Raw genomic sequence first — 26163 nt, 5'->3', positions numbered from 1 at the left:
ATCAGATCAGCGCTGAAAAAGAGCTGATATGAAAAGATATGTGATTTGTTAAAAGACTAATTAATGTAAAGAAGATCATCATTGGGCTGCTTGTGTAAACACAGCCATAGATAGTTGGCTTTTGTTCAGTTATTCACAGAATAGGCCTTTGCATGATGATTATATTCTTATGAACATTGTTATGAAGGATAGTAGAGTGAAGACAAGAGCTATCATAACAAATAGTAATGGTTCTGGTTTAAAGATAGTGAAGATTCCATCCAGACATTAGTCCTCATGCACATTACCAAAGGGTGCTCCATAGTCCTGCACCCTGGAGTTTGGACACAACCAGCAGAAGTGAAAGGATAGCAGAGGTCCCCATAAAGTACCTCTGGACCTTGGTGGTTTTGCACAGTGATGGGCAACTGGCAGCCCCCTCTTTTGTGGAAATCAGTTGGGGTCTCAACTTAATGTTGAATGTCAGAATAGTAGAATACACAAGGTACAATTTCCAAATTTGGTTGTGCATCAGCTGTTTTTTTCTTGTTATGTCAGTCACTGACAGTCACTCAATTAGCCCATGTCAGCTAACATTTTTTAGATTGGTAAATTAGTCTTGCCAGCTATCTAAACTTGTAGTAATCATGGTCAAATACCAACCAGGGGTTCCCCATTGATTTTGTTAGTCACTCTCACTCAGATATCATTCAAAACTGCAAAAATGTCTCTCCACCCTATGGCAAAATTAGTAGAATTGCAGGGAATGTGTTATAAAATTGCTAAATTTCTCTGCCCCATGGCAAAATGTGTAGAATTGCAGGAAACTGCACAATTAATCATTTTTCTCTTCGATGTCAAGAGGGGGGCCGCTAAAATGTTTTGCTCGGAAGGTGGGGGGGCAACAAAATGTCACTTAAGGTGCCCAAAAGGCTAGGGCCGGCTCTGACTGCAGGTGTGGATGTGGGTACTCAGACCCACAAGCCACTGCAGCCCCTCATGATGAGTTCAGATTTTTTGTGGCCCCCACCCCCATCAAAGTTGCCCATCTCTGGTTTTGCATGTCTGGCTTTTCACATACAGGATTGAAATAATACTCAATACTGTCACACTAATTGTACCACAACATGGTAGATCACTGGAGAAGCACAGGTTTCTTACAGGCTGTGGCTTGTACAGTAAATAGGATTGGTTAAGATGGCAGAGCAGGTGGACACAGGCTTATTTGAGTTTGTGTGACGTGGACACAGAAACCTGTGCGTCAAAGGTGTTGAGACACCGGTGGATAAGAGGCCATTCTGTATAGATGGACAAATCTCAATGACCACAAAACAAGTAGAAGCCAATACTTTAATCTTTATTATTAATCTTGTTCTTTTTGTTTAAATAAATTTTCCTTTGTAAAATCTCAAAACGAAACACTGAACAGGAGTGTTAAAGCCTGTCTTAATTTAAAACGATACACAACAAAACATAAAAACACACGGTAACTATTTTCTGTGTCTTGTAAACAACCCCCCACCACTCCACAGTTTGATAAGATTTGGCATGTCCTTTTTTCAATACATATGCCTTCAGCTCTTTGTCATTAAAATGTTATTTTTTATTATTGCAGTTCGGACGATAAAAAAGACAGTCTGCAAAAAAATCTTAAAATGAGAAAACAAAGCATTAGTGCCAATGTTCTTGAACAGTCAGCAGTATACCGAATGCACTCAAAACATACTTTTAGATCTTCTGTAAGCAGCCTCGCACACTACTCATGACAGGCAGTAACATGCACACATACATTATCCTCACACACACACAGGGGTTTTTCCCACTTGGTCTCATTCGCACTCATACACACACACACACACTGAGTATTCCACACACAGTATCCCACTCTCTGAGAAATGCAACGTTGCCTCATACTGCCAGAGTTTCAACAATTATCATAGTAACAGTAACACACGTGATTGAGAGAAAAACAACAGTAGGAGGTCAGCATTTGAAAGGAACAATTACATTTCAGTATTCCATTTTTCAAAATAAAACAACCATACAAACAGAAAACTAACATACACAGTAAGATACAGTTCTGTCATCAATCAGAGCAGTGTGTTTGCATGTGTTTTGATTCAGTCTCCATAAGGGACATGAATGGAAACTGCAGGTTGTCCTGCATCACGTAGAGTTTTCCTATATGATGCGAGTAATGCTGTTACAGTGCCCATCTGTCTGAAGGCTAGTTAATATTTGGTGTGTGCATGTAAGTCTGTCATCAAATCACCTACTAAGCACAATGCAATCCAGCCAGTCTCTCAGACTGACAGACTAATTTTTCAGGTTCAAGTCTAGCAGTTGAAATCTTCATCTGTGGAAAAAGGCCTTATACACATCTAACAGTCCCTGCATTTGTTTATATAATAGCTTAAGTCTGGCCATGAGAATGTGTGTAAGCATGTCTCACATTTCTGCTTGTGTTAAACGTGGTTATATATTGTAATTTCTATATGTATTTATGTGTGTTTCCCAGTGTATGTTGTGTCAGTGTGTCTAAATATATACTTATGTGAAGGTGTGTCAGATGGAGTCAGCCCCTCCTCCCAGCAGGTCACCAGGCAACAGGGCAGCTGGGCTGCCCATTTGGTGCCTGTCCTCCATTTGGGGTGCACCCCACAGGCTGCTGCTGGAGTAACCTGGGGTCACACCCCCCCAGAGCCCAGACCTCCCTGCCTCCACCCCACCCCCTACCCCCTTCCCAGCCCCGTTGGCGCTCCACTGAGCAAAAATACCAAGCCCAGGTCCTTGGGCTGAGGTGGCCTCCGGAGAGCTGCCCGTACCATCCAAACTTTGCCAGCCAGAGCTGGAAGGCCCCACACTACCCAGAACCCCTCCTCCCCCACTGTTTCCACCCGAATTGTTTCCTGCTCCTCCTCCTACTGCTGCTGCTCGTTCACTCCCCGGGGAGCCCCCTCCGCTGTTTCCCACCGCTGTGCGCGTTCCTGACGAGCCCTGGGCCGCCCCTGCCCCTGCCCCTGGGCTGGCCCCCTCCGTCCCTCCAACCTGGGAATGTGCAAAATAGCGAGCCACTTCCTCATCACTCACAAACTCCGCCAGGATTGTGGTGTTACCCAGAACGCACCTGGAGAAAACAAAAATAGGGCCATTGGCTTAGTCTAGTGTCCTTTAGTAAACAGGTGAAGTAGTAGACATTTTACATTAACTGAATGGTCATCAGGCTCTGATTCAGCATTATAATCTGAGAAGACTTGTTTTTAAAAAGAAAGTACTTTGTGTGCGTAAATGAAAAAATGCTCAAGACTGCAACAAATATATTAATCATTGCAATGATAAAATCGAGCAATTACTACTTTTGAAAACATGCTGCATGGAGATTACATTTCAGCACATTTGTACATCTTTTATTAAAGGCGTTAAGCATGACACTAGGCAGCAGCCCGGTGTGTGTTAGTGTGTCGAGGGGTAGTAGCCTACATGTGCAGTGCACTCTGGGCCTTTGCTGCTTCCTGACGGGTGCTGTAGCGAATCAGGGCGCTGCCCTGAGTCAGGCCGAGGTGAAAGGTCAGCAGGGGGCCGTGCTGCATACAGATAGTCCGTAGTGTGGAGCCATCTATCTGTACGGGAACGGAAAACTTAAAATGAGATACCAGTGTGTCTGTGGTGGGCAAGTGTGAGACTGTAAAAGGGCGGGCAGTAGAATTAAACATTTTCCATCCTGTTTTTCCCTGAGCAGCCCTTTCATGCCAAAGCCATTCATGCAATCCTTAATTGATTAAATGGATCAGCCAACTTCACAATCCAATAACACTTGGGTCACGCATGATACCAGCTCATTTGCATAAGATACACCAAAGGAGAATGCTGATGAACAAGAAATTATTATTTAATGTATTCAAATTCATGCCCACCTCTCTCAATGGCCATTTTGTTTAACAGCTGTGATAAATTCCGCTTCGATGATGGGTCAGAAAACATAAAATTCTGAATCACCCATAACATAATCCCCGGGCCCCCTTTCCCCCCCTCATCCTTCTACTCATTGGTGCTAGTGCTAACATCTTTATCAATTCTCTCCCTGTCTGTACCTGAGGGGTGAGGTTGCTGAGCAGCAGCCAGCAGCTGCCTCTGGAGGCCACACCATCACTCCACGCTGAGCCTACGGAGGAGAGAGGGCAGTCAGAAACAAAGGGTACTCTTTGAATCTTTTTTCTGTTGTAAAGCCAGTGAGTGTACACATGGGTATCTAATAAATATCTTACTACAATGAGTTCTGAAAACCAACAGCTATAAATGGTTCCGTATCAAGTTGGCCAGGAAACATAAAAATCGCTACAGGGTTGTTCCAGAGATATAATATTACCTGTCCCAAATCTTGAATCCTGACTGGCTCCGCCCTCTCCCCAGCCCCTGGCCAACCGTGGGGCTCCGCTGCCCCATGGGGATGTTAAGGCCTGTTTCTGACTGGTCAGTCCAGGAGGGGGGCGTGGCAGCTGGGAGCTGACGCGATTGGTCTTCCACGGCTTGTTGTGTCCAATGGGCTCTGGGGGCCAGCTGGGTTTGTACTCAGAGTACTTTGCTGAGGAAACAAGCACAACTTTCAACATACCAAATAAATGACCAAGGGAAATATAGCTAATTTTTATATATTATCAATTTACAGAGCTTTGGTTAGAAGCTCATTCTTTCAAACATGAGACTTTAAAGCTGTTCATATATTAGAGAGTGCCGCTACCTGTGCTGTGTGCATTGCCAAGGGGGCTGTCTGAGGCACTGTAGGGCCAGGCACCTGGTGAAGGCAGCAAGGTGTTGAGGGAGGGGTTTGGCCCTGTGAGCGAGCGAGCGAGCGAGAGAGAATGTGTCAAGAAATACTGCAATACAACATATGGCGTGCCTAGGGCTGTGGCGGTCACGAAATTTAGTCAGTCAGTGATTACCAAGCAATTAACTGTCGGTCTCACAGTAATTGACAGTTAATTAACATAAGCACATTTAGCATCTCCTGGCTTCCACACACAGCCTACAAGCCACTGATGCAGACCTTTGGAATATCTACATTTTAAAAAGTCTAATAGATCCATGTAATATTGCCTACACCGTCACAATTTCATTACTTATTTTAGTCAGTCTAAGAAGCATGATATGAATAATTAGTCTATTTCAGAAACAATAGCATACTCTGAGTTGTCCTTATGTTAGGTCCTGATCTGCTATGCCAAATGCTATGCTACACTAGTTAATTTAGCAGACAAGATTTACCCAAATTCCTCATTATTTTATGAAATCACGAATAATACATTAACAAAGCTGAATAAATAAGAATATTTTCTCCAACCGATTTGAGTGCGCACATTCTATTCACCTGTGTTGAGCGGTTAGCAAAGAAATAGAGTATTCCTCTATGCTTAAGTTATTAACGTAACTTTAGTTGTCCTACAAGCGTTGGAGCTTTATGTTTAGGTGCCCCACACATTGTAAGGCTGCATGGCCAGCGACTAATGATGATTTGAAAAATCACTTGAAACGGCATGAGCTCTGCTTGGTTTTTTGCGCAGGCTATACACACTACATCGATCACTCATTTACAATTTGACAAGCACTTGATAATACCTTGAATTTCCATCCCTTTGTGTGGCCGTAATGGCATCCCTAATCTGTTTTGCGGCCAGTGGCGTTGTGCACTTCTCCCGAAGATTGCTGCGTATTACATCACATGATCGGGTCCTTCTCTGCAGGCTACAAGTGAAGACAGACATATTGGGGGCGCCTTTCACGTGCATCCTTATCCAATTCGAGGTGCATATTTAAGATCTTGGAAGATATTCATTTACTTTTCGTCAGCCAACAAGATGAGTAGGCCTAACAAACACCAAAAGCACTAGCCTATGTCAATCTACTATCCCCAATAGTACAAAAGTCTACCTATTCTATAGCGGAAAAACACCATTATCAAAAATGACCGCAAATGCAATTATTTATGTAATGCTTGTATTATAAAAAGGTGCATTTTTATGAGGAAAATTATCTTCCCCAATCTTGAAACTCACGTGCTGCTTATGTATGCCAGTTAGGCTCTACACCCCTTGTAAAGCGGATTAATGTGCTTAATTTTAAAGAAGTTATTTGGCAACTTTAGTTGTGATACAAACCTTATTAAAACATATAGGCCTATGAGCTAGGCTACATGAGGTGTGCGACTATGATTAGAAAAAGTCGCAAAAAAAAGGCATTGTTTATGCTGGGCATTCACTTATCATTCACAGGTGATAATATATAATTCACAAGTGATAGGCTAATATTGTCACCCATCAGACTATTCTTGATTTAATCTTGTCTTTACATATAATAAATCATATAATTTGTGAAATTCGTTTTGATTTAGAATGGACCATTATCATACACCTGTATCGAAACAGGGGCAGCGAGAAATAATACATGTCATCTATGCACTTAAATAGCGAATGGAGGATGCTTTTCCCCGTGGTTTATTTTCATGCCAGCCAGGTAGGCTATACTCCTGTTGTAAATATAAGCAATGTGCGTAATATTTGGAAAGTTGAGAAATAAATATAGTAGGCCTAACCTATAGAAAGCTGATCCTCCTCTATTTTCTCACGCAATTGCATAGCCAATTGAAATGTTGCGCAACATGAGCTCATGGGCTCTCATGAAGTGTTTGATTAGATTTTCGAAATTATTTGCATTGATGTCAGAGTGATTCCAGGGACAATAGAGTGCTGAGTACCAGGTAATTAGCAAGTTTGGTAGGCTACTAATGACCATCAGCAGCATCAGAGCTTGGTGAAGCCTAATTACCGTGACTAAACGGTCACGTGGAATTTGACTGCCTTCATGACCGCCGGTGTGGCGGTAATACATTCACCGCAACAGCCCTAGGTGTGCCAATAGGTTTAATCTCATTCAATACTTATACAGAAGCAGTGATTACACAGTGAGTACCTGTGTTGTCTCGCAGTAACTGGTGGTCAGAGTCGCTGAGGCTGGAGGGTCCAGGGGAGCCCAGCACACTGCTAGGGGTCATGTAAGGGTCAGACTCCGGGTCGGCACTCTGGATTCCTTTCCAGGGCACTCCGGGCTGGAACTCTGTCACCGCAGAAACCACAGGAAAGACTAGTGAGCTTGGCAATATTGACATTCTTTGCTACTGCAATGTTTCATATGTGCATTTAAATTGTGCATTGGGCACTTGGGGTACTGAAAGCAAGTTACCTGGGGGCCAGCTGGATGTCCCAGTCATGGTGCCCATCTTGCTTCCAGGGGTACGGTGCCAGTTGTCAGAGGGGCCCTGAGGGGGCATTCCCAAACCATCAACCCCAAGCAACTCATACTGTGAATATGGGGAGCCCCCTCGAACTTTCATGGGCATGGGTAAAGGACCTGCAATAGCACACAAGACAAAAACAGAAATACAAATCATTTTGGTCAGTTTGACATGTCATTTCCTTTTATGGCTTTATATTGGTATGATTATTCATGTCAATAGTATCTCAATAGCAAGCCATTGGATTTTAATGACTCACCATTCTTGTGTTGGGATGTATCTGGGGGAGAGGGGGCCGGAGAGTGACCCTCCATCATCCATTTGAAGCGGGACTGCTGCCCTCCTCCTCCATCCTTCACCCCCCCCACCATGGAGCCCAGCTCCAGCCCAGACAGATTGCCTCCGGGAGCAAGCCCTGAGATACCGGGAAAAAACATGGTCAGATGTCACAGCCTGATGGTTCATTCAATGCAGTCATGAGCAAAGGTGATGGCTGTGTTGATAAAACTTGGGCCAGTGTAATCCCCCTGAAATCGAACACCACGGAATAGGGACTAGGTGATTTCAATGAAAGACTTTCATCACGGCAACAGTGATATATGAGCTACTGTTTACACAAATTAGTTGGATATGATTTAGTGATGCCTTGCCTTTGACCTCATACTGAGCAGACTGCTCTAAACTGAGAGATTGGACTGAGATGTTGGAGAGATAATAACGAAGCCCAAACCTAAGCAACTTACCAGAGTACATCCCCTGTGTTTTGGCATGAAGATCTGACAAGGGCCCACCCATACCAGGGTGGGGCATGGAGTCTGCCATCGGCTGTTTTGGTGCCCCTCCAAGATGAGATGGGGACAGTTTAGAGCTCCCACTGCCGCCGCCTACCACTCCCTGTTGTTGCTGTCTCTGTTGTTGCAGAATAGCCATGATTCTAGCCAGCTATGGAGACATAGGGAAAGAGAAAAGATTGAAAACTACATACACAAACAAAACACTGCATCAAGAGACTAAAGACAAGCTGGTTAGCAAGCTACTACATGCTGAAAGTCTAGCACAACTATTGCATCTAATATTTAAATTAGTCTGAACTGCTATGTGTATAGTGATAAGGCCCTACACTACTATGGGACGTTCAGTACCTGCTGTGGATCAGGCTGCTGGCGTATAGGCTGGGGCTGGGGGAACTTCCTCTGGTTCTGCATAAGCTGCTGCTGCTGTTGCTGCTGCTGCTGCAGGAGGAGCTGACAAGCCTGGGGGGTGGAGGAAGGTATGGGGGTTGGCAGGCATTGTAAGTAGTTTGACTATTCTATTCCACTGAGAGAGACAGTGTGGTAGCCGTTTTACAGTGGCAATTACTTGATATCCAATCAAGATTCATTAAAGTCAGAAGGAATTACTGAGCAATTTGGAAAATTGTGATAAATGGTGCTGATTGCACAGACAGCCTGAATCACAACACCGAGGCAGAGACTATATTTACCAGGTGGAACTGCTGCACATGGGGGTAAATGTTACTAAGCACGGCAAGTTGCTGTGGGGAGAGCTGAGGTGGGAACACCCCTCCGCCGACACCTCCAACTCCTCCAACACTGCTGCCAGGAGAGGGAACCTGCTTTAGCATAGGGCCTGGCACCTGCAACGTGAAATAAAAAAATTAAGCATCAACATTGTGGACACTGGATAAAGAAAAATGCTCTCTTGGATATAGAATGCAGAGTTTTGATAGACAACCTGGCCAATATTCCAAAAATGGTGATCTAAGAAGGACAAGCTAGAAAATATTGTTCTTGACTGTTAGAGCACTTGCTCATACCCAACGTGGAACAACTTTCAAAATAAACAACATTAATATTCATGAGGTACACAGGTAACGCACCTGAGCAGACAAGAATTGATGAGGCACTTGTCCGCGTAACCCTTGGGAGGGGTTCATGGGATGCATCCCAGGCTGGTGCATTCCCCGAGGCATCCCACCGCTGCCACCAAATACACCATGACCACCCATCTGGAATAATGGATATACAGAAGAGTACAGTTAAATATGAAATTACAAAAAGGAACAGTGAGAGCTGATAAAAGGAAAATATCTATAAAGTTAGTTGACAGAAAAAGCTAGTTGATGTTAGCTGGCTAGCTAATGATAACGTCAACATGTCTAGCCTCCTCCACCTAGGCCAATCGACGGACCATGCAAACATTGCTTAGCACAGCTTCAAGGACACCTTGAACCCTTTGACAGGAGTATGACTCTCTTACCTTGTCACTGTAAGGCCCCATGTCTCCAGGCCCCATGTCTTTGGAACTGGGCATACGGTAGCCTCCTCCACCTCTTCCTCCTCTCCGCATTTCACCGTTGTAGTCGTTCATCCCTCTCTTATCTCCTTCCAGCTTTTTATCAAGACTCAAGTCCTCGCCCTATTAAAAAAAGAGTAGGAAGCATGAGTTTTTACTCACCAAAGTAACAACAGTGTGGTCAAAGACTTAGTAACTTAGTTGTAGTCACGATCTGGTTAACTATAACTACAAACATGGTTATGTTTTAGCTTTTAAAACATATTTATTAACTTATTTAAGTATATATCTTCGGAACTACCCATTTCTCAACATCATATGGAGAATCGGTGCTACCTAGCTAGTTCCAGCTGGCTAATGTTAGCTACTAGCTATGCTAGCATGTAATTACATTCCAAACCATGGTGAGATACTAAGTACATCCACGAAGAAGAAAACGCATAAATTCATGCAAAAAACTGCAACGCCTCTCCTCCTGTGTGTTTGGTGGAATATGGGAATCTACTGTATGCGGTGCTCATTTCACCCCGGAGGACTTCGATGGCTTAGTATAACCAGTGGAAGGCAGGATTCGGAATAAGACTGACTGAAACCAGGTGCTGTGCCGAGTGTTATTTGTGAAGCCTGCTAGCTCCATTTCAGGGTTCCCCTGTAAAGGGTTTAAACACTGTTTCCCATGATTGTTCAATGAGCCATAAACAATTAATGAACATGCACCTGTGGAACAATCGTTAAGACACTAACAGCTTACAGACAGAGGCAATTATGGTCACAGTTAAGAAAACTTAGGACACTAAAGAGGCCTTTCTACGAACTCTGAAAAACACCAAAAGAAAGATGCCTCCTCTTCGTCGTGCTGCAAGGAGGCGTGAGGACTGCAGATGTGGCGAGGACCAAAACATCCAACTTCCTTACCGAGAGACGCCCAAGACCCCGCCACAGGGGAGCCGGGCGGACCGCTGGCCGCCCCCGCAGCGGCAGACCACGTGTAACACCACCTGCACAGGATCGGTACATCAGAACATCACACCTGTGGGACAGGTACAGGATGGCAACAACAACTGCCCGAGTTACACCAGGAACGCACAATCCCTCCATCAGTGCTCAGACTGTCCGCAATTGGCTAAGAGAGGCTGGACTGAGGGCTTGTAGGCCTGTTGTGAGGGAGATCCTCACCAGACATCACTAGCAACAACGTCACCCATGGGCACAAACCCACCGTCGCTGGACCAGACATGACTGGCAAAAAGTGCTCTTCACTGACAAGTCACGATTTTGTCTCACCAGGGGTGATGGTCGGATTCGCATTTATCGTCGAATGAATGAGTGTTACACCGAGGCCTGTACTCTGGAGCGGGATCGATTTGGAGGTGGAGGGTCAGTCATGGTCTGGGGCCGTGTGTCACAGCATCATCGGACTGAGCTTGTTGTCATTGCAGGCAATCTCAACGCTGTGCGTTACAGGGATGACATCCTCCTCCCTCATGTGGTACCCTTCCTGCAGGCTCATCCTGACATGACCCTCCAGCATGACAATGCCACCAGCCATACTGCTTGTTCTGTGCGTGATTTCCTGCAAGACAGGAATGTCAGTGTTCTGCCATGGCCAGCGAAGAGCCCGGATCTCAATTTCATTGAGCACGTCTGGGACCTGTTGGATCGGAGGGTGAGGGCTAGGGCCATTCCCCCCAGAAATGTCAGGGAACTTGCAGGTGCCTTGGTGGAAGAGTGGGGTAACATCTCACAGCAACATGGGGGATTGGAAGTGATGCAGACAATTACATTGATAGAAGATGCAATATTAAGCCGATCCATTCCCCCCCAAAAAAATTTTTTTACAAAATAAATAAAGATTAAAAAAAAAACAAATAAAATAAACAAAATGCCAAAAAAATAAAAAAATAAAAAAACATCTCACAGCAAAAACTGGCAAAATCTGGTGCAGTCCATGAGGAGGAGATGCACTGCAGTACTTAATGCAGCTGGTGGCCACACCAGATGCTGACTGTTACTTTTGATTTTGACCCCCCCCCCCCCCTTTGTTCAGGGACACATTATTCCATTTCTGTTAGTCATATGTCTGTGGAACTTGTTCAGTTTATGTCTCAGTCGTTGAATCTTGTTATGTTCATACACATATTTACAAAATAAACGCAGTTGACAGAGTGAGGACGTTTCTTTTTTTGCTGAGAAATATACACACACACACACACAGTACCAGTCAAAAGTTTGGACACCTACTCATTCAAGGGTTTTTCTTTATTTTCTACATTGTAGAATAATAGTGAAGACATCAAAACTATGAAATAACACATCTGGAATCATGTATTAACAAAAAAAGTGTTTTATATTTGAGATTCTTCAAATAGCCACCCTTTGCCTTGATGACAGCTTTGCACACTCTTGGCATTCTCTCAACCAGCTTCACGAGGTAGTCACCTGTAATGCATTTCAATTAACAGGTGTGCCTTCTTAAAAGTTCATTTGTGGAATTTTTTCCTTCTTAATGCGTTTGAGCCAATCAGCTGTGTTGTGACAAGGTAGGGGGGTATACAGAAGATAGCTCTATTTGGTAAAAGACTAAGTCCATATTTTGGCAAGAACAGCTCAAATAAGCAAAGAGAAACGACAGTCCATTATTTTAAGACATGAAGGTCAGTCAATACGGAAAATTATGAACTTTGAACGTTTCTTCAAATGCAGTCGCAAAAACCATCAAGCGCTATGATAAAACTGGCTCTCATGAGGACCGCTACAGGAATGGAAGACCCAGAGTTACCTCTGCTGCAGAGGATAAGTTAATTAGAGTTACCAGCCTCAGAAATTGCAGCCAAAACAAATGCTTCAGTGTTCAAGTAACATACACATCAACTGTTCAAAGGAGACTGTGTGAATGAGGCCTTCCTGGTCGAATTGCTGCAAAGAAACCACTACTAAAGGACACAAATAAGAAGAAGAGACCTGCTTGGGCCAAGAAACACGAGCAATGGACATTACACCGGTGGAAATGGGTCCTTCGGTCTGGAGTCCAAATTTGAGATTTTTGGTTCCAACCACCGTGTCTTTGTGAGACGCAATGTGGGTGAACGGATGATCTCTGCATGTGTATTTCCCTGGTGTTATGTTGTGGGGGTGCTTTGCTGGTAACACTGTGATTTATTTAGAATTCAAGGCACGCTTAACCAGCATGGCTACCACATCATTCCGCAGCGATACGCCATCCCATCTGGTTTGGGCTTAGTGGGACTATCATTTGTTTTTCAACAGGACAATGACCCAACACACCTCCAGGCTGTGTAAGGGCTATTTTACCAAGAAGGAGAGTGATGGAGTGCTGCATCAGATGACCTGGCCTCCACAATCACCCGACATCAACCCAATTGAGATGGTTTGGTATGAGTTGGACCGCAGAGTGAAGGAAAAGCAGCCAACAAGTGCTCAGCATATGTGGGAACTCCTTCAAAACTGTTGGAAAAGCATTCCAGGTGAAACTGCTTGAGAGAATGCCAAGAGTGTGCAAAGCTGTCAAAGGCAAAGGGTGGCTATTTGAAGAATCTCAAATATATTTTGATTTGTTTAACATTTGTTTACTACATGATTCCATATGTGTTATTTCATAATTTTGATGTCTTCACTATTATTCTACAATGTAAAAAATAGTAAAAATAAAGAAAAACCCTTGAATGAGTAGGTGTGTCCACTTTTGTTATATTATATATATATATATATATATATATAAAAAAAAAATATATATATATATATATATATATATATATATATATATATATATATATATATATATATATATATATATATATATATATATATATTTGTATTGTTCATTGTTGGACATAAGACAAAAAATACCAGTAAAACAGTTCCAAATGATTTAAAAAATTGGAAATCTGTTCAAGTATTCCCACGCATAATAAAGAGACACGTGATCGTATAAAAATGTAAGCACGGTTTGAAATGATTATGTTTTAGTCAAACATTATATCGGTTTGGGCTTATCGTGGTCAATTTGCAGTCTACAAATTATTTGTAATTATGTTCCGGCCCCCCGACCATCCACTCAAGAAAAAAATTAAATAAATCATCCCGCGGCTGAATCTAGTTGATGATCTCTGCTCTATTTCCTACCGGTACATAGTGTCAGCAGTGATGAGATAAACCGTGTAAATTCAATGTAGATTTACCTCACTATATCGCTATTCGATTAGCTAGCGGACTCTCCCTCTGAAGTCCTCTCCTTGTCTCTTTGATAGCTAACTCAGCCGTCAACTGTTAAGTCTCCACTCTGGCTTTTTTGTCATGTACTGTGGGTTCCTCCCCGTGCTAGACTAGTTGTTCTCTGGCTTACTACTTAGCCATGTCGGCCGTGGTGATTGGCTAGCTAGGCTAGTTAGCCGGCTAGGCTAGCTAGCAGGCTAAAATTACTAACTTTTTAAACTGGCTTGCTATGAACTGCATATACTGCTAACATTACTTGATAACTGGTTAGATGGCATTATGTATTTCCAAAACTTTGGTTTACTTTAATGTAGCTGTAAGCTAGGTGTTGACAGCAACTGGCTGACTCAAGCAGTGCTAACCAATGTTCCCTCCAAGACTGCAGCACAGCTCCCCCGGGACTGCTGCGCAGAAATATCAGCCCACAGAGAGAAGCACGAGACTGAACTTCACTCAACTTTCTAGAGCAGTGGTCACCAACCGGTCGATCGCCAAGGCATTACTAGTCGATCGCCAAACATTTCTGTAAAAGACCCAACGATAAAGCGTTGTGTTCCTTTTTTTTGTTTTGTTTTTTCGTCTCGGGCTGTTGGTGGTAGGTGCACCCGATTCAGCTGGTCAGCGCGCCGGGTAGGCAAACGGTTGCCATTTTGAACCATTTCATGTGTCTGAAGGTACAAACTCAGCCTTCCCGGCGGGCCCAGAGAGCAAATCAAGTGCACTATAGGCCTACCGCTGGCCAATCGGATGGCTCAGATGACCGTGTCTACAGTAACGTAGCAGGCATAAAAGGAAACTACAGCAAAGTTGATACTGTGAGATTTCAAAACGTTTAAAACCATGACTAGCGAGAGACTCAACGAATACAGCAAAAGAGATTGTTTTTATGAGTGAGTTCATATTTAAGTTCTTACCTCAGCGCTGTCAACACTTTGTATTCAACACTTTTACAAGCCATAAAATGAGCGTTCTTCCCATTTCCACTCAGCTCTACAACAAGCACTGCAGCAGTAATGGATGAGTAGGAAAGTATCTGTAGGCTTGCGTTATTTTTAGCGGCTTAGGTTGTTTTTAATATCGAGGAATATTTCACTCTGTTCATAGGAGTAACATGAATTTGTGCAATTATGCGGTGCGACTCCAGTTTCGCCATCAGCTGGAAGACGGTGTCCCTTTTTGGTCAGTGTCAGTGGAGGAAATGGAGAGCGGAGGGACGTTGAGCGGCGGACCCTCAGTCTGCTGCTCACTCCCTCCGCTGAGACTGACCATCAGATGCAGGCACCATCAGCCCAGTAAAATAAAATGTCAATGCTAATTATTTAAATGTATGCTCACTCAGCTGTGCCTCAAGTAATACAACAACGGATCTATTACCGGTGTGCTCATACAGCCTACCTCAAAAATGTCCCAAACAACAATGCAATGGCAGGGCAATTCAAGCGAAGCTAATATGTGGTGATAATGTATTGGGCCTATAGCTTACTGCACAAACCTGATTGCTACAGTACTGTTTTTAATTGGTTAATGTTGCCTTTACTGTGGCAATTGTGATCGAATCAACGCAATAGTAGCCGCTTCAATGCAACATACCAAAACAAAAACGAACTATGTAAGAGATTTTGTTGTAGGCAGAACGCATTGGAGTAGAATTCTATTGCATTGACACGCACTACTCAGCCCGTACCAGTGCGACATAAATCAGAACTGCAGTAGCTCTATAGGCAAATAGACCATTGCCATATATAGATCTGTGCCATTTACTTTGAACTGGACTGTGTTTACAGCATGAGCGGTCATGAGTAGATGGGCTTGTTTTGAGATCCAAGCGAGAGCTGCATGTTGCCACATTTTGTTCATATCCTTTGCTAGTTAGTGAGTTATTAGCCCAGTTATAGATCATTTGTAGTCAGCAATAGAAGAGTGATTGCTTCCAACAAGAGCACAAAACGACACAGGCTGGAATAAGCTAAGTAGCCAATAGGCAGAAGGTTTGCATTATAGGGAATAGGCTGCCTTGCCGGGTCCTCCATATTATGTCACACCCCTCAAATGTTTTTTCCGGCATGACTTCGGCATTCTGATCAGTTTTATGTAATAACTTGAAAAACAGAAAAACTGAGGTGAAACTTTGCATTGGGACTTTTGATGCGTATTCTAATGCAAATCCATATGTTACATGTGGTTATGTTTATGCTACCTACCCTTCAACAGATAAAATGCATCATCACCATCCTTTCTTCCGAGACATAAAAGGGCTTACCATGAGTCCCATATTTTGGAATTGTCGTGTCATGGGGTTCATCCAGTGGTCTCCACCTCCACCCTTTAAGGAACAAACACACAATGTAGCGAAACATAATCCCTCAATCAGAAAGATATCTTTCATAGATCAACAGATTAGGACATAAAAACAAAATTGAGCAAGCAGACCCTAATCACAACATACCTTGAGGTTGCCTCGCCTTCCCCCGGGGCCTTGCCCCCAGCCACCAGAGTTGTAGTTGCTGCTGCCCTGGGAGCCTGTGCTGTTCCAAACTCCACCAACGTCCTCCTCCTCATCCCAGCTGGAGTGTCGAGAGGCTGGAACAGGGCCCTCTCCTTTGCCCCAGCTCTCTTGCACTGACTTTGAGCCTATGGGACATGCATAGGGGGGTCATGCAATGTCCTAAGGAGCAACAACCAACAACACGTTTGCCTTACAATGAAAACTCATTGAAGTGTCTCACCAGATTTGGATGAGGGGTTTCCCCAACCAGCGGCTTTGCTTGAGTCGTCTGGGTCTCCCCAGCCAGATGGTGCATCAGAAGTCTGCCCCCAGGAAGCGGTGCCATTATCCACAGATTGTCCAGCGAGGTTGCCACCCCCTCCCCACATACCTGGGCCTAGTAATACAGAGAATACCAGATTAAGAAAATCTGCCGGATATTCACATTTTTGGCCATTGAAGGAAAAATCTGGCATCTCTTACCCATTCCAGGTTCATTGCCAGGGTTTGAGTCCCGGTTAGCTGGGATCCCAGGCTGTCTCCTTGGTGGTGGCTGTTGTACGGATGTTGGTGGACCCTGTTGAGCATGGCCTTGAAGTGGCGGTGGCTGACCAGAGGGGGCACTGTTTTTATCCCACAGGTTCACATTCTTACTGTTGTAGCAGGTGGGATCGCCCCAGGCAGAAGTGCCATCGTCAATCTCCATCTTGCGGCTGATGGACTGAGGGGAGGGCTCCTCCCAACCGCTGGGCTCAGGAGCCTCAGCAGGCCCAACGGGGATCTGAGGGATGGGGCCAGCAGTCCAGCCTGAGCTTTGGTTCTGATTCTGGGTGGGAGGACCTCCTGACCTGCCTAAGCCTCCTGGTGGCTGTTGGGTCTGTGATTGGTGTTGCTGTTGATTTGGGGCTTTCAGTGTTGCCGCTTGGCTGTTTGGTATCTGTGCTGAATGCGGCTTCATGCTCCAGTCCTGGTGCGGTTTGCCACCCATGTCACCTCCACCTCCCCAACCCCTCTGTGGGCCTCCCTCATCTAGGTTACCCCAAGACCCCTTGTCCGTGTTGCCTCCACCTCTGCCCCTCCCTTCCCCCCAGCCTCCACTGACTGTCTTGGGTTCACGCTGCGTCCAGTCGCCTCCCCCTCCCCCTCTTTGTCCCCATCCCTCCCTACCCATCTCTTTCCAACCCCCTGCAGTCCCTTTCTCCTCCTGACCACCTCCCCAGCCACTCCCTCTTCCGCCACCCTGTTCTCCAAAATCTCTCCAGTTACTTCCACCGCCCCCTCTGCGGTCCCTCCCCTCCTGCTCCTCATTGCCCCAGCCTTTGTCTTGGCTCTTTGAAGTACTGATGTCGCCCCAGCCTCCACTCGTCTTTCCCTGGCTGCCATCAATATCTTCCACTGGCGTCCTAGAGGCAGCAGAATTCTGCATGTTGGATGGTGGAGCACAGGTTGGCTCGTCATCCCAGCCACCCCTTGAAGGTACAGGGCCAGGACCAGTGTTCATAGTAGGCATGTGGGCCCCAGCAGATGGATCAGTAATTGCGCTGTTGCTTGCGGGGTAAGTAGAAGCCCGACCAGTAGAATTCACGGCTTGAGATGGAAATGCAGGGGAACTGCTTCCCTCACTTCGACTGGCTGCTCCTGTATCCAGGTCCCAGGCCACATTCTGCTGTACCTGGGTCTGCCCCCATCCGGTGTTGGACAGCACCCTGGGATCCAGGTCCGGCCGGCTGAGCATGCTCTGTAAGGCCACTTCAGGGTTGGGGGGTGGGTTGCTGGATCGGTGGCGGGAATGCTCCTGGTGCCGATTGTGACTCCCAGCCCTGGACCCTCCTCCACTGGAGGATGAGGGGCCTCCACTTCTTCTGCCACCTTGGCCTGTCCATTCCCCCACCACTCCGTCGTCAGCATCAACCCCTTTCTGATTGTCCCAAGCTCTTGTCATAGTAGCAAACGTTGGTGAGGCAGAGTCCTGAGATATGCCGCCACCACCGCCTCCGCTACCTCCACTGCTGCTGCTCTTGCTGCTCCCGCCTCCACCGCTACTTCCTATTGCTGGGTTGCTGGAACCCCTGACACCTGTCGACCCCTGTGTACCACCCCAACCCTCCTCTGTACCCCCATCCCATGCTCCCTGAGATACCACTGGGGTATTTGAGCCAACATCATTTCCCCTGACCCATGCCTCATCTCCTGCCAACCCTGCTTTCTCACCTTGGCTGCCGAAGTCCCACACGTTTGCCTCCTGCCCCTGAGCTGCATCTCCCCCTTCTCTGTCCCACCCGTCAGTCTTAGAGGCACCTGTGTTGAGGTTAGAGGAGGAGGGAGGCAAGGCTCTCCATGAAGAGGAAGAAGAGGCAGAGAGATTCCCGCTCCCTCCAACAACCCCACTGTCCACAAGATCTCTGCCTCCTTGATTTGGTCCTGCTCCGAGCTCCGGCCCCAAGCCCCCCCAATCCCCATGAAGATGCTCTCCATCCCTGCCAGGCATTTCATGGAGTTGGTGCTGATGGATAGCTTGATTCACAGAGGAGAGTGGATGAGTATGTGTGGTACTGGCAGAGAAGGAGGTTGTCATGGATGAGGGCACAGCTTCGGTGGTAGCTGCACCAACCCCTGTCGTTCCATCCTGCACAAGGGCAGGCCAGGCTGAAGGGTTGGCATTAGGGTTGAAGTTGGCACCAGGAATCCCACTGTTCACACTAAGAGGGCTCTCCTGAGTCCCAGGAAGAGAGGAGACTTTGGAATTGTAGAGCACTGGCCCCTCTGCTGTTGCTGCCGCGGCCCCTCCCATTCCAGGCTGACTGGAAGAGCCCCACACGACACCAGACAGGACACATTCAGTGAGTGACGAGGGGGAGGAGTGGGGTGGGGAGGGACTGTCTGAACTCCCAGCTCCTGCTCCTCCTGGCCTCAGCTGCTGTTGGGTGCATTTGTCACTCCGTGAGGCACTGATGTTGTTGGGGCCATTCTGCTCTGCTCCCTCGGTACCCGCTCTGCCCCCACCCACAATGCTGGGCCACTCCTCAAGGTCACTCCCATCCACTATCACCTTCTCCCAGCCCTGAGAGGGGTGCTGGCTGCCAGAGCCCACCCCCCATGTGGAATTTGCATAAGTTGAAGTAGAAGAAGCAGCGACTGAAGATGAGGGTGAGGAGTGAGGGGGTGAAGGAGAAGGTGAACCCAGATTGGGATCTGTAGAAAATGAGCAAACATACTTTGTTAACTTGAGGACCGTGTTTGGTTTAAAACAGCATGTTAATTACACTTGGACGAATATTCACTCTGCTGCCGACTTCAGATCCAAACCACATTTTTTCAATTCAATGTTGACCCACCTGTGGCTCCAGATGTGGTTGCATTGGGGGCCTCTCCCTGTGAAAGGGGGGGGGTGTCTCCCCTACCGCTGCCTCCCCCCAGCAGCATGCAGGACAGTGGTGGCTGGCCCCTCTTCAGAAGCACTTTGTGGTCCTGCTGGCAGCGGAATCGTGGGGGCACCTCTCTGGGCATGTAGCGCTGAGTTCCGGTGGGGGGCTGTCCGTTGGCCACAGCCGTCCGGTTTGCATTGTTCCCGCCCGGAGGAACAACGAACCCAGCTGCAGGGCAGGGGGACGATGGTGGAGCGGGGCCAGGGCTGGGAGACACAGAGCCAGGAGTGGCTAGTGACTGCGTGGAGGAGGGCTTAGTTGATTCTGGCACTTAAGGAAAATGAAAAGAATGAACCAAGTCAATAAAGTCAAAGCTGCTCAACATTGGAATGCATCCTAATCATAATGCTATGCTACATAATTTAACTTGAATATTTCCTCTCATCATTATCTTGGTTGATGAAAGGAAGGGGTGTTACAAATGCTGTATATACAGGACTACATACAACAAAAACATACCTTTGACTTTTTGTTCAGTCACCTGAAAGTACAGAAGACTGTCAGTGCCATGAAACAGCCCACAGATTATCGTAATGAATGTCAAGCGCTAATACCACAAGCACCTATGGAGTGCAGGCCAAGTAAATAATTATTGCCGTCACGACTTCAACTAGAACACAGCCGGAACAGTGTGGCTCTGACTTTCAATGGGCCATGGAACTGGATCAAATAATTCTGTTTTGAGTAACATACCAGAGCACTCTGAATTATGTAGGCCTAATTTCCAGATGAAAAGTTGATATTATATCATGTACCTTCTGGGAAGCTTCCCTTTTCTTTTTATCCTCTTTCTTCTTTTTCTTGTCTTCCATGAACGGCTGTTCCCTTTCCTGATTCTCCTATCTGGAACACATTTAAATGGATGTGGGCATTGCTATTGGGCAATAGGAATCAACATCGAGTTAAATACATTTTCTGCAACTTGCCTAAAAACGTTTTATCAACAGTTTATCAAAATGAACTCTTACACAATTAGTTAATGTCAGAACTATAGTAATAAGCAGACAACCTTGGCAAAAGTCTGTGGTAGCCACCCTGAATTATTCATCTGAAAGCAAACGATTACAACTCCAACCAACATGCAACACATGCACACCAACAGAGAGGCAATGTAAGACTGGGCAGTACCTGACTGGTCGATAAAAGAGAACCCGTTTGCTAGTAGAAATATGTAATTATCACGTAGGCCAAGGCCTAGCGAGCTAGTAGATATGGCGAGAAGGTGAGTGTGTGCAGGATAGAGCGAGCTAGTTGGCTAGATAGGTCAGGTGTCACGGGGTGGCATTTAGTTTTAGACCCCCGTTTGACTCAGCTTTACAAAAGCGCTCCACTGAAAACGCTAGTAAGCTGAAAATGTGGGGTCTTTTGAGTGTATGTATGGGAAACAAAAACAAAGCAAGTTCGCGCTATGGAAGGCATTTTGGCAATTTGAACAAGAGCTTGTCCAAATTGCGAAGTAGTAGTCTAGTCTGTAAATACAATTTAAGGACAGCAGTCAAGTTTGTCAGAGAAAAATAATTAGCTAACAATCTAATGTTAGAGTAAAAACTAGCTATTTATTGACTAGTTAAACCATGTTATATGTGGATCTAAAGCAGCATTTAATAAAAAAAGAATTCCCATAATAGCTAGCTACATTAGCTATGCTAGCTAGTGCCACTTAATACAAATCAGCTAGCTAGCTAGTAGAAGCTTGACTGGGGGTCTCGCTCTGACGTTTGCAAAGGCCTATTCCAGCCTCGAGCTCGAGTACAGAGAAGCCCCAAGCTGGACACCCGGTAGCGGTGGACTTGAAAAACGGACGAAACAGACTCCCCGTGAATAAAGTCACGCAACGACCCAAAAGTGTGTTAACCTAGCTAGCTAAATCGTCAAAATAATAGACATAAACTAGCTGTAAGATAGCGCTTTCGTGCGAGCGACTTTGACGTCGTTAACTACCGCTCCAAAAAGGTAAAGCCATGTAACTGGGGAACACGACGTACAACTGGCTTGCTAACCAGCTCCCATAGCTAAGCGCCATGCATAAAAATAACAACAAATACAAAATATAATAAATAAAAAATACCCATACATTACATCGGCTACACATATGTACAGTTACCTAGCTGAGAACTCCGTGCCTAACGAAAATAGTTGTGCAATTTTTTAATTGAATTGATTGAGTTTCTCAAATAATTCATGCATACACACTAGACAACAATACTGCTTCATAGCATAACTTGTCTGTACAATCAACTGTCATTTCTGGACTGAAGTGACTGACAAGGCCAAAGAAGCTACGATAAAACTTCGGTGACGTTCTCTGTAGCTAGCTAGATGGCTAACGCTAACTAGCTGTCGCTTATAACGTATGAAACGTAACAAGGTAAGAAAAAACCCAATAGCACACATATTTTACAACTCTGTAATAAACAACATAATGTTACAAAGTGTGAAATGTTTTAGTTACTCACCTCAGGAATCACACACAACATAAAGTACTTTATGAAATTCTTGCAGACCTAGTTAGCTAACGCTAGCTTAGCAATCTAACGGTAGTTCGAGGCTTTCAAGGCTAAACCGAATAAAAAATAACATCACCAAAAGGCGAAATGTTCATAATAGCCATATTCAGTTAACGTATAACCTTTCGGACGACTGTAGTTTTCGCTGTAAACTACACATGCATAACCTCTTGGTGGTTGCAAAGCGCTGTGAGATCGGTTAGTTTACTATCGGCCATTTTGCTTCTCTGTGCAGCTGTGTTGTTGACCAGAGGGAGGGATGGGGGGGCTGGATGCATATCTGCACTCTGCAGCAAGGGGGCGTATTCTCTCCCAGGCGTGACGTCATTTACATCCAATTAGCCAGAGTGTTATCAGAGATGACACAAAGTTGTAAGCCAAAGCAACAGTACAGCGCCATAGCTAGACAGTGGAAACTGAACTACCTCTGCCGTAACTCAGTGAACTTAGATATTGCACAAAAAAAACGATTCAAAAACCTAGTCCGTTCTCATCTTTGATTTACATTCAGCTCCTGAATGAGAATAAGTATAATCAATGCATTCCCTCTTCAATTCAATTTCAATTTAAGGGGCTTTTATTGGCATGGGAAACATGTGTTTACATTGCCAAAGCAAGTGAAATAGATAATAAACAAAAGTGAAATAAACACTAAAGAATTAAAAGTAAACATTACACTCACAAAAGTTCCAAAATAATAAAGACATTTCAAATGTCATATGTCTATATACAGTGTTGTAATGATGTGCAAATAGTTAAAGTACAAAAGGGAAAATAAATAAACATAAATATAGGTTGTATTTACAATGGTGTTTGTTCTTCACTGGTTTCTTGTGGCAACAGGTCACTAATCTTGCTGATGTGATTGCACACTGTGGTATTTCACCCAATAGATATGGGAGTTTATCAAAATTGGATTTGTTTTCGAATTATTTGTGGGTCTGTGTAATCTGAGGGAAATATATGTCTCTAATATGGTCATACATTTGGCAGGAAGTTAGGAAGTGCAGCTCAGTTTCCACCTCATTTTGTGGGCAGTGTGCACATAGCCTGTCTTCTCTTGAGAGCCAAGTCTGCCTTCGGCAGCCTTTCTCAATAGCAAGGCTATGCTCACTGAGTCTGTACATAATTAAAGATGTCCTTAATTTTGGGTCAGTCACAGTGGTCAGGTATTCTGCCACTGTGTACTCCCTGTTTAGGGACAAATAGCATTCTAGTTTGCTCTGTTTTTTTGTAAATTCTTTCCAATGTGTCAAGTAATTATCTTTTTGTTTTCTCATGATTTGGTTGGGTCTAATTGTGTTGCTGTCCTGGGGCTCTGTGGGGTCTGTTTGTGTTTGTGAACAGAGCCCTAGGACCAGCTGGCTTTGGGGGCTCTTCTCCAGGTTCATTTCTCTGTAGGTGATGGCTTTGTTATGGAAGGTTTGGGAATTGCTTCCTTTTAGGTGGTTGTAGAATTTAACGGCTCTTTTCTGGATTTTGATCATTAGCGGGTATCGGCCTACTTCTGCTCTGCATGCATTATTTGGTGTTTTACGTTGTACACGGAGGATATTCTTGCAGAATTCTGCATGCAGTCTCAATTTGGTGTTTGTCCCATTTTGTGAATTCTTGGTTGGTGAGCGGACCCCAGACCTCACAACCATAAAGGGCAATGGGTTCTATAACTGATTCAAGTATTTTTAGCCAGATCCTAATTGGTATGTCAAATTTTATGTTCCTTTTGATGGCATAGAAGGACCTCCTTACATTGTCTCTCAGATTGTTCACAGCTTTGTAGAAGTTACCTGTGGCGCTGATGTTTAGGATGAGGTATGTATCGTTTTTTGTGTGCTCTAGGGCAACGGTTTCTAGATGGAATTTGTATTTGTGGTCCTGGCAACTGGACCTTTTTTGGAACACCATTATTTTTGTCTTACTGAGATTTACTGTCAGGGCCCAGGTCTGACAGAATCTGTGCAGAAGATCTAGGTGCTGCTGTAGGCCCTCCTTGGTTGGGGACAGAAGCACCAGATCATCAACAAACAGTAGACATTTTACTTCAGATTCTAGTAGGGTGAGGCCGAGTGCTGCAGACTGTTCTAGTGCCCTCACCAGTTCGTTGATATATGTCATCATACCTTTTCCAGAACACAATGTATTCTCTGTATCATAAGACTGACCTCAAAATCCCAGCGTCATCTGACTTATTGATACTCTCTTGTTATATAGCCTAACATTTCCAGCATGTTGTTGTTTTTCTCTTTTGTAGCCTAATGGCGTCCGCATGCTTCACAGCCGAAACAGTTCAGAACAGTTCCTGCATATATTATGATGACATTTTGTGATGTTTTTGTTTGTTTTGGACTTCGGCAAGGTTTTTTTCGGCTGTTCGGGTACACCATTTTTTTCTATCAAGGCAAGCGGAACTCGGTCGCCGAAGTCTACGCCCCTTCGTCGGTGATTGGTCAACAGCAGGGATACTTCAATGAAGTGCGGACTCATCGAGAGACGAACTCTTTTTGGTGGGCATATTTCTTCGCCAAGCACCCGTCACTAAGCTGTTTTTTGTGGAGGAGTCCGTAATCAGGAATGACGTCGGGCGATTGGGGACTATGTGGCGGACCACATTTTTTCCGATGGAAGACGCAGGCCAAGATGTCCAGAGGATAGAATAGACGCCAGAAGGAGCAATGAAGAGGTCATTGTGGACTGTGAAGCCGAGGATAGAATAGACGCCGGAAGGGAAAGGAGGGGGGAAATGGAGTCCTTTGAGAAGGCAAGAAATAGATATTGGTCAGGAGAAATGCAGTATTATCATAAGGAGACGTATACTTGGATGAATGAGGAGGAATGGCGGGAAAAAGAGAGGCAGAGGAGGTCTAAGAGAGAGGGAGGAAGACTGTGAGTTTGAGTCGGTAAAAAATGGCGGGGAGAAGGTTTGTTAAAGAAGAGTGGTAGGAAATGAAAGCAAAGTGAGCTGAAGACAGGAGTATAAATGGAAGAGGGTGACCTATCGGAGGTGGTAGGTGTGGTGAAGTGCTTGGAGCCAGAGGCTTGCGCAGAGGGTCAGGATAAAGATGAGTCTGTGACAGTAGGAGTGAAGTTTGTGGAAAAAGTGGATCCTTGCCTTTTGGCTGATCCATTTGTGGTTTCAAGATGGGTGAAAAAAGCGTTGGGTATAGTGGAATCGGTGAGGGTAACCAGAAGTGGTCTAGTGATAATTGTTTGTGTTTCGTTGGGCAGAGGGAGAAGGCGCTCAGAGTTAATCAAATGGGGGAAAGAATTGTGAATTGTTTCGCTCTTAAGAAAAGGGCGCCATTGAGAGGAGTGAATACGGGGTAGCAGTAAATGTAAAAGTGGATCAACTGAAGGAGAAGATTCCCGGTGTGTGTGATGCTCGTCGTTTGGTGCGACGTAAACAGGGTGGCGAGAGTGGGGAAACAGAAGAGTCATTGTCTGTTCTTTTGAGTTTTGAAGTTGAGTCTTTGCCGGATAAAGTGAAGTTAAGATATATCAATTATCCTGTGCGAGCTTATGTGCCGAGTACATTACGATGTTACAGGTGTCAAACTTATGGGCATGTGGCAGCAGTATGTAGGAGGGAGATTCCAAGGTGTGAGAAGTGTGCAGAAGGGCATGAGACTAAGGAGTGTGAAGCAGTGGGGAAAGTGGTGGTATGTGCTAATTGTAGGGGTGGCCATGGGGCTGGGGATCAGACATGTCCAGTGCGAGAGAGGCAGGTTGAGGTTTCCAGGGTAAGAGTAGAGAAGAAGTTGTCATATGCGGAGGCAGTGGAGAAAGTAGAGGAAGAGGGGTCAAGGGGGGGAGTGGTGAGAGTAGGATATGTATACCAGTACAGTGGGATAGGCAAGCAAGTGATATATGTTTCAGTAAGATTGGGTTTTTAGTGTTTATAGCAATGGTTATTCATTGTACTGCAGGAATGGAACGCAAATCGAAGAAAATTGAGGT

At 45.1% G+C, this 26163-nt stretch overlaps 1 protein-coding gene across 2 annotated transcripts; it reads right to left on the bottom strand.

Annotated features, from left to right (window-relative positions):
* Nucleotides 1-1315: 1315 nt before the first annotated feature.
* LOC121550933 (trinucleotide repeat-containing gene 6B protein-like) lies at nucleotides 1316-22456 on the bottom strand. Of its 2 annotated transcripts, none has more exons than XM_041863385.2 (21): nucleotides 22159-22456; nucleotides 20458-20545; nucleotides 20162-20183; nucleotides 19613-19972; nucleotides 16761-19469; nucleotides 16519-16674; nucleotides 16239-16423; nucleotides 16053-16115; nucleotides 9524-9682; nucleotides 9144-9272; nucleotides 8748-8900; nucleotides 8407-8517; nucleotides 8008-8206; nucleotides 7524-7679; nucleotides 7213-7380; nucleotides 6943-7086; nucleotides 4718-4810; nucleotides 4346-4561; nucleotides 4071-4141; nucleotides 3460-3599; nucleotides 1316-3106 (listed from the first exon to the last, which is right to left on the bottom strand). In XM_041863385.2, exons 2-21 carry the CDS (start codon nucleotides 20512-20514, stop codon nucleotides 2545-2547), a joined length of 5853 nt encoding a protein of 1950 aa, XP_041719319.2. In that variant the 5' UTR covers nucleotides 20515-20545; nucleotides 22159-22456; the 3' UTR covers nucleotides 1316-2544. The 2 variants fall into 2 exon arrangements, with proteins under 2 accessions (XP_041719319.2, XP_041719320.2); XM_041863386.2 differs by lacking the exon at nucleotides 22159-22456 and adding an exon at nucleotides 20831-20917.
* Between the last annotated feature and the right edge of the window lie 3707 nt (nucleotides 22457-26163).

Source organism: Coregonus clupeaformis, unplaced genomic scaffold (assembly GCF_020615455.1).
Source record: "Coregonus clupeaformis isolate EN_2021a unplaced genomic scaffold, ASM2061545v1 scaf1604, whole genome shotgun sequence".
Taxonomy (NCBI): domain Eukaryota; kingdom Metazoa; phylum Chordata; class Actinopteri; order Salmoniformes; family Salmonidae; genus Coregonus; species Coregonus clupeaformis.
This window is presented reverse-complemented; position numbering and strand designations above follow the sequence as displayed.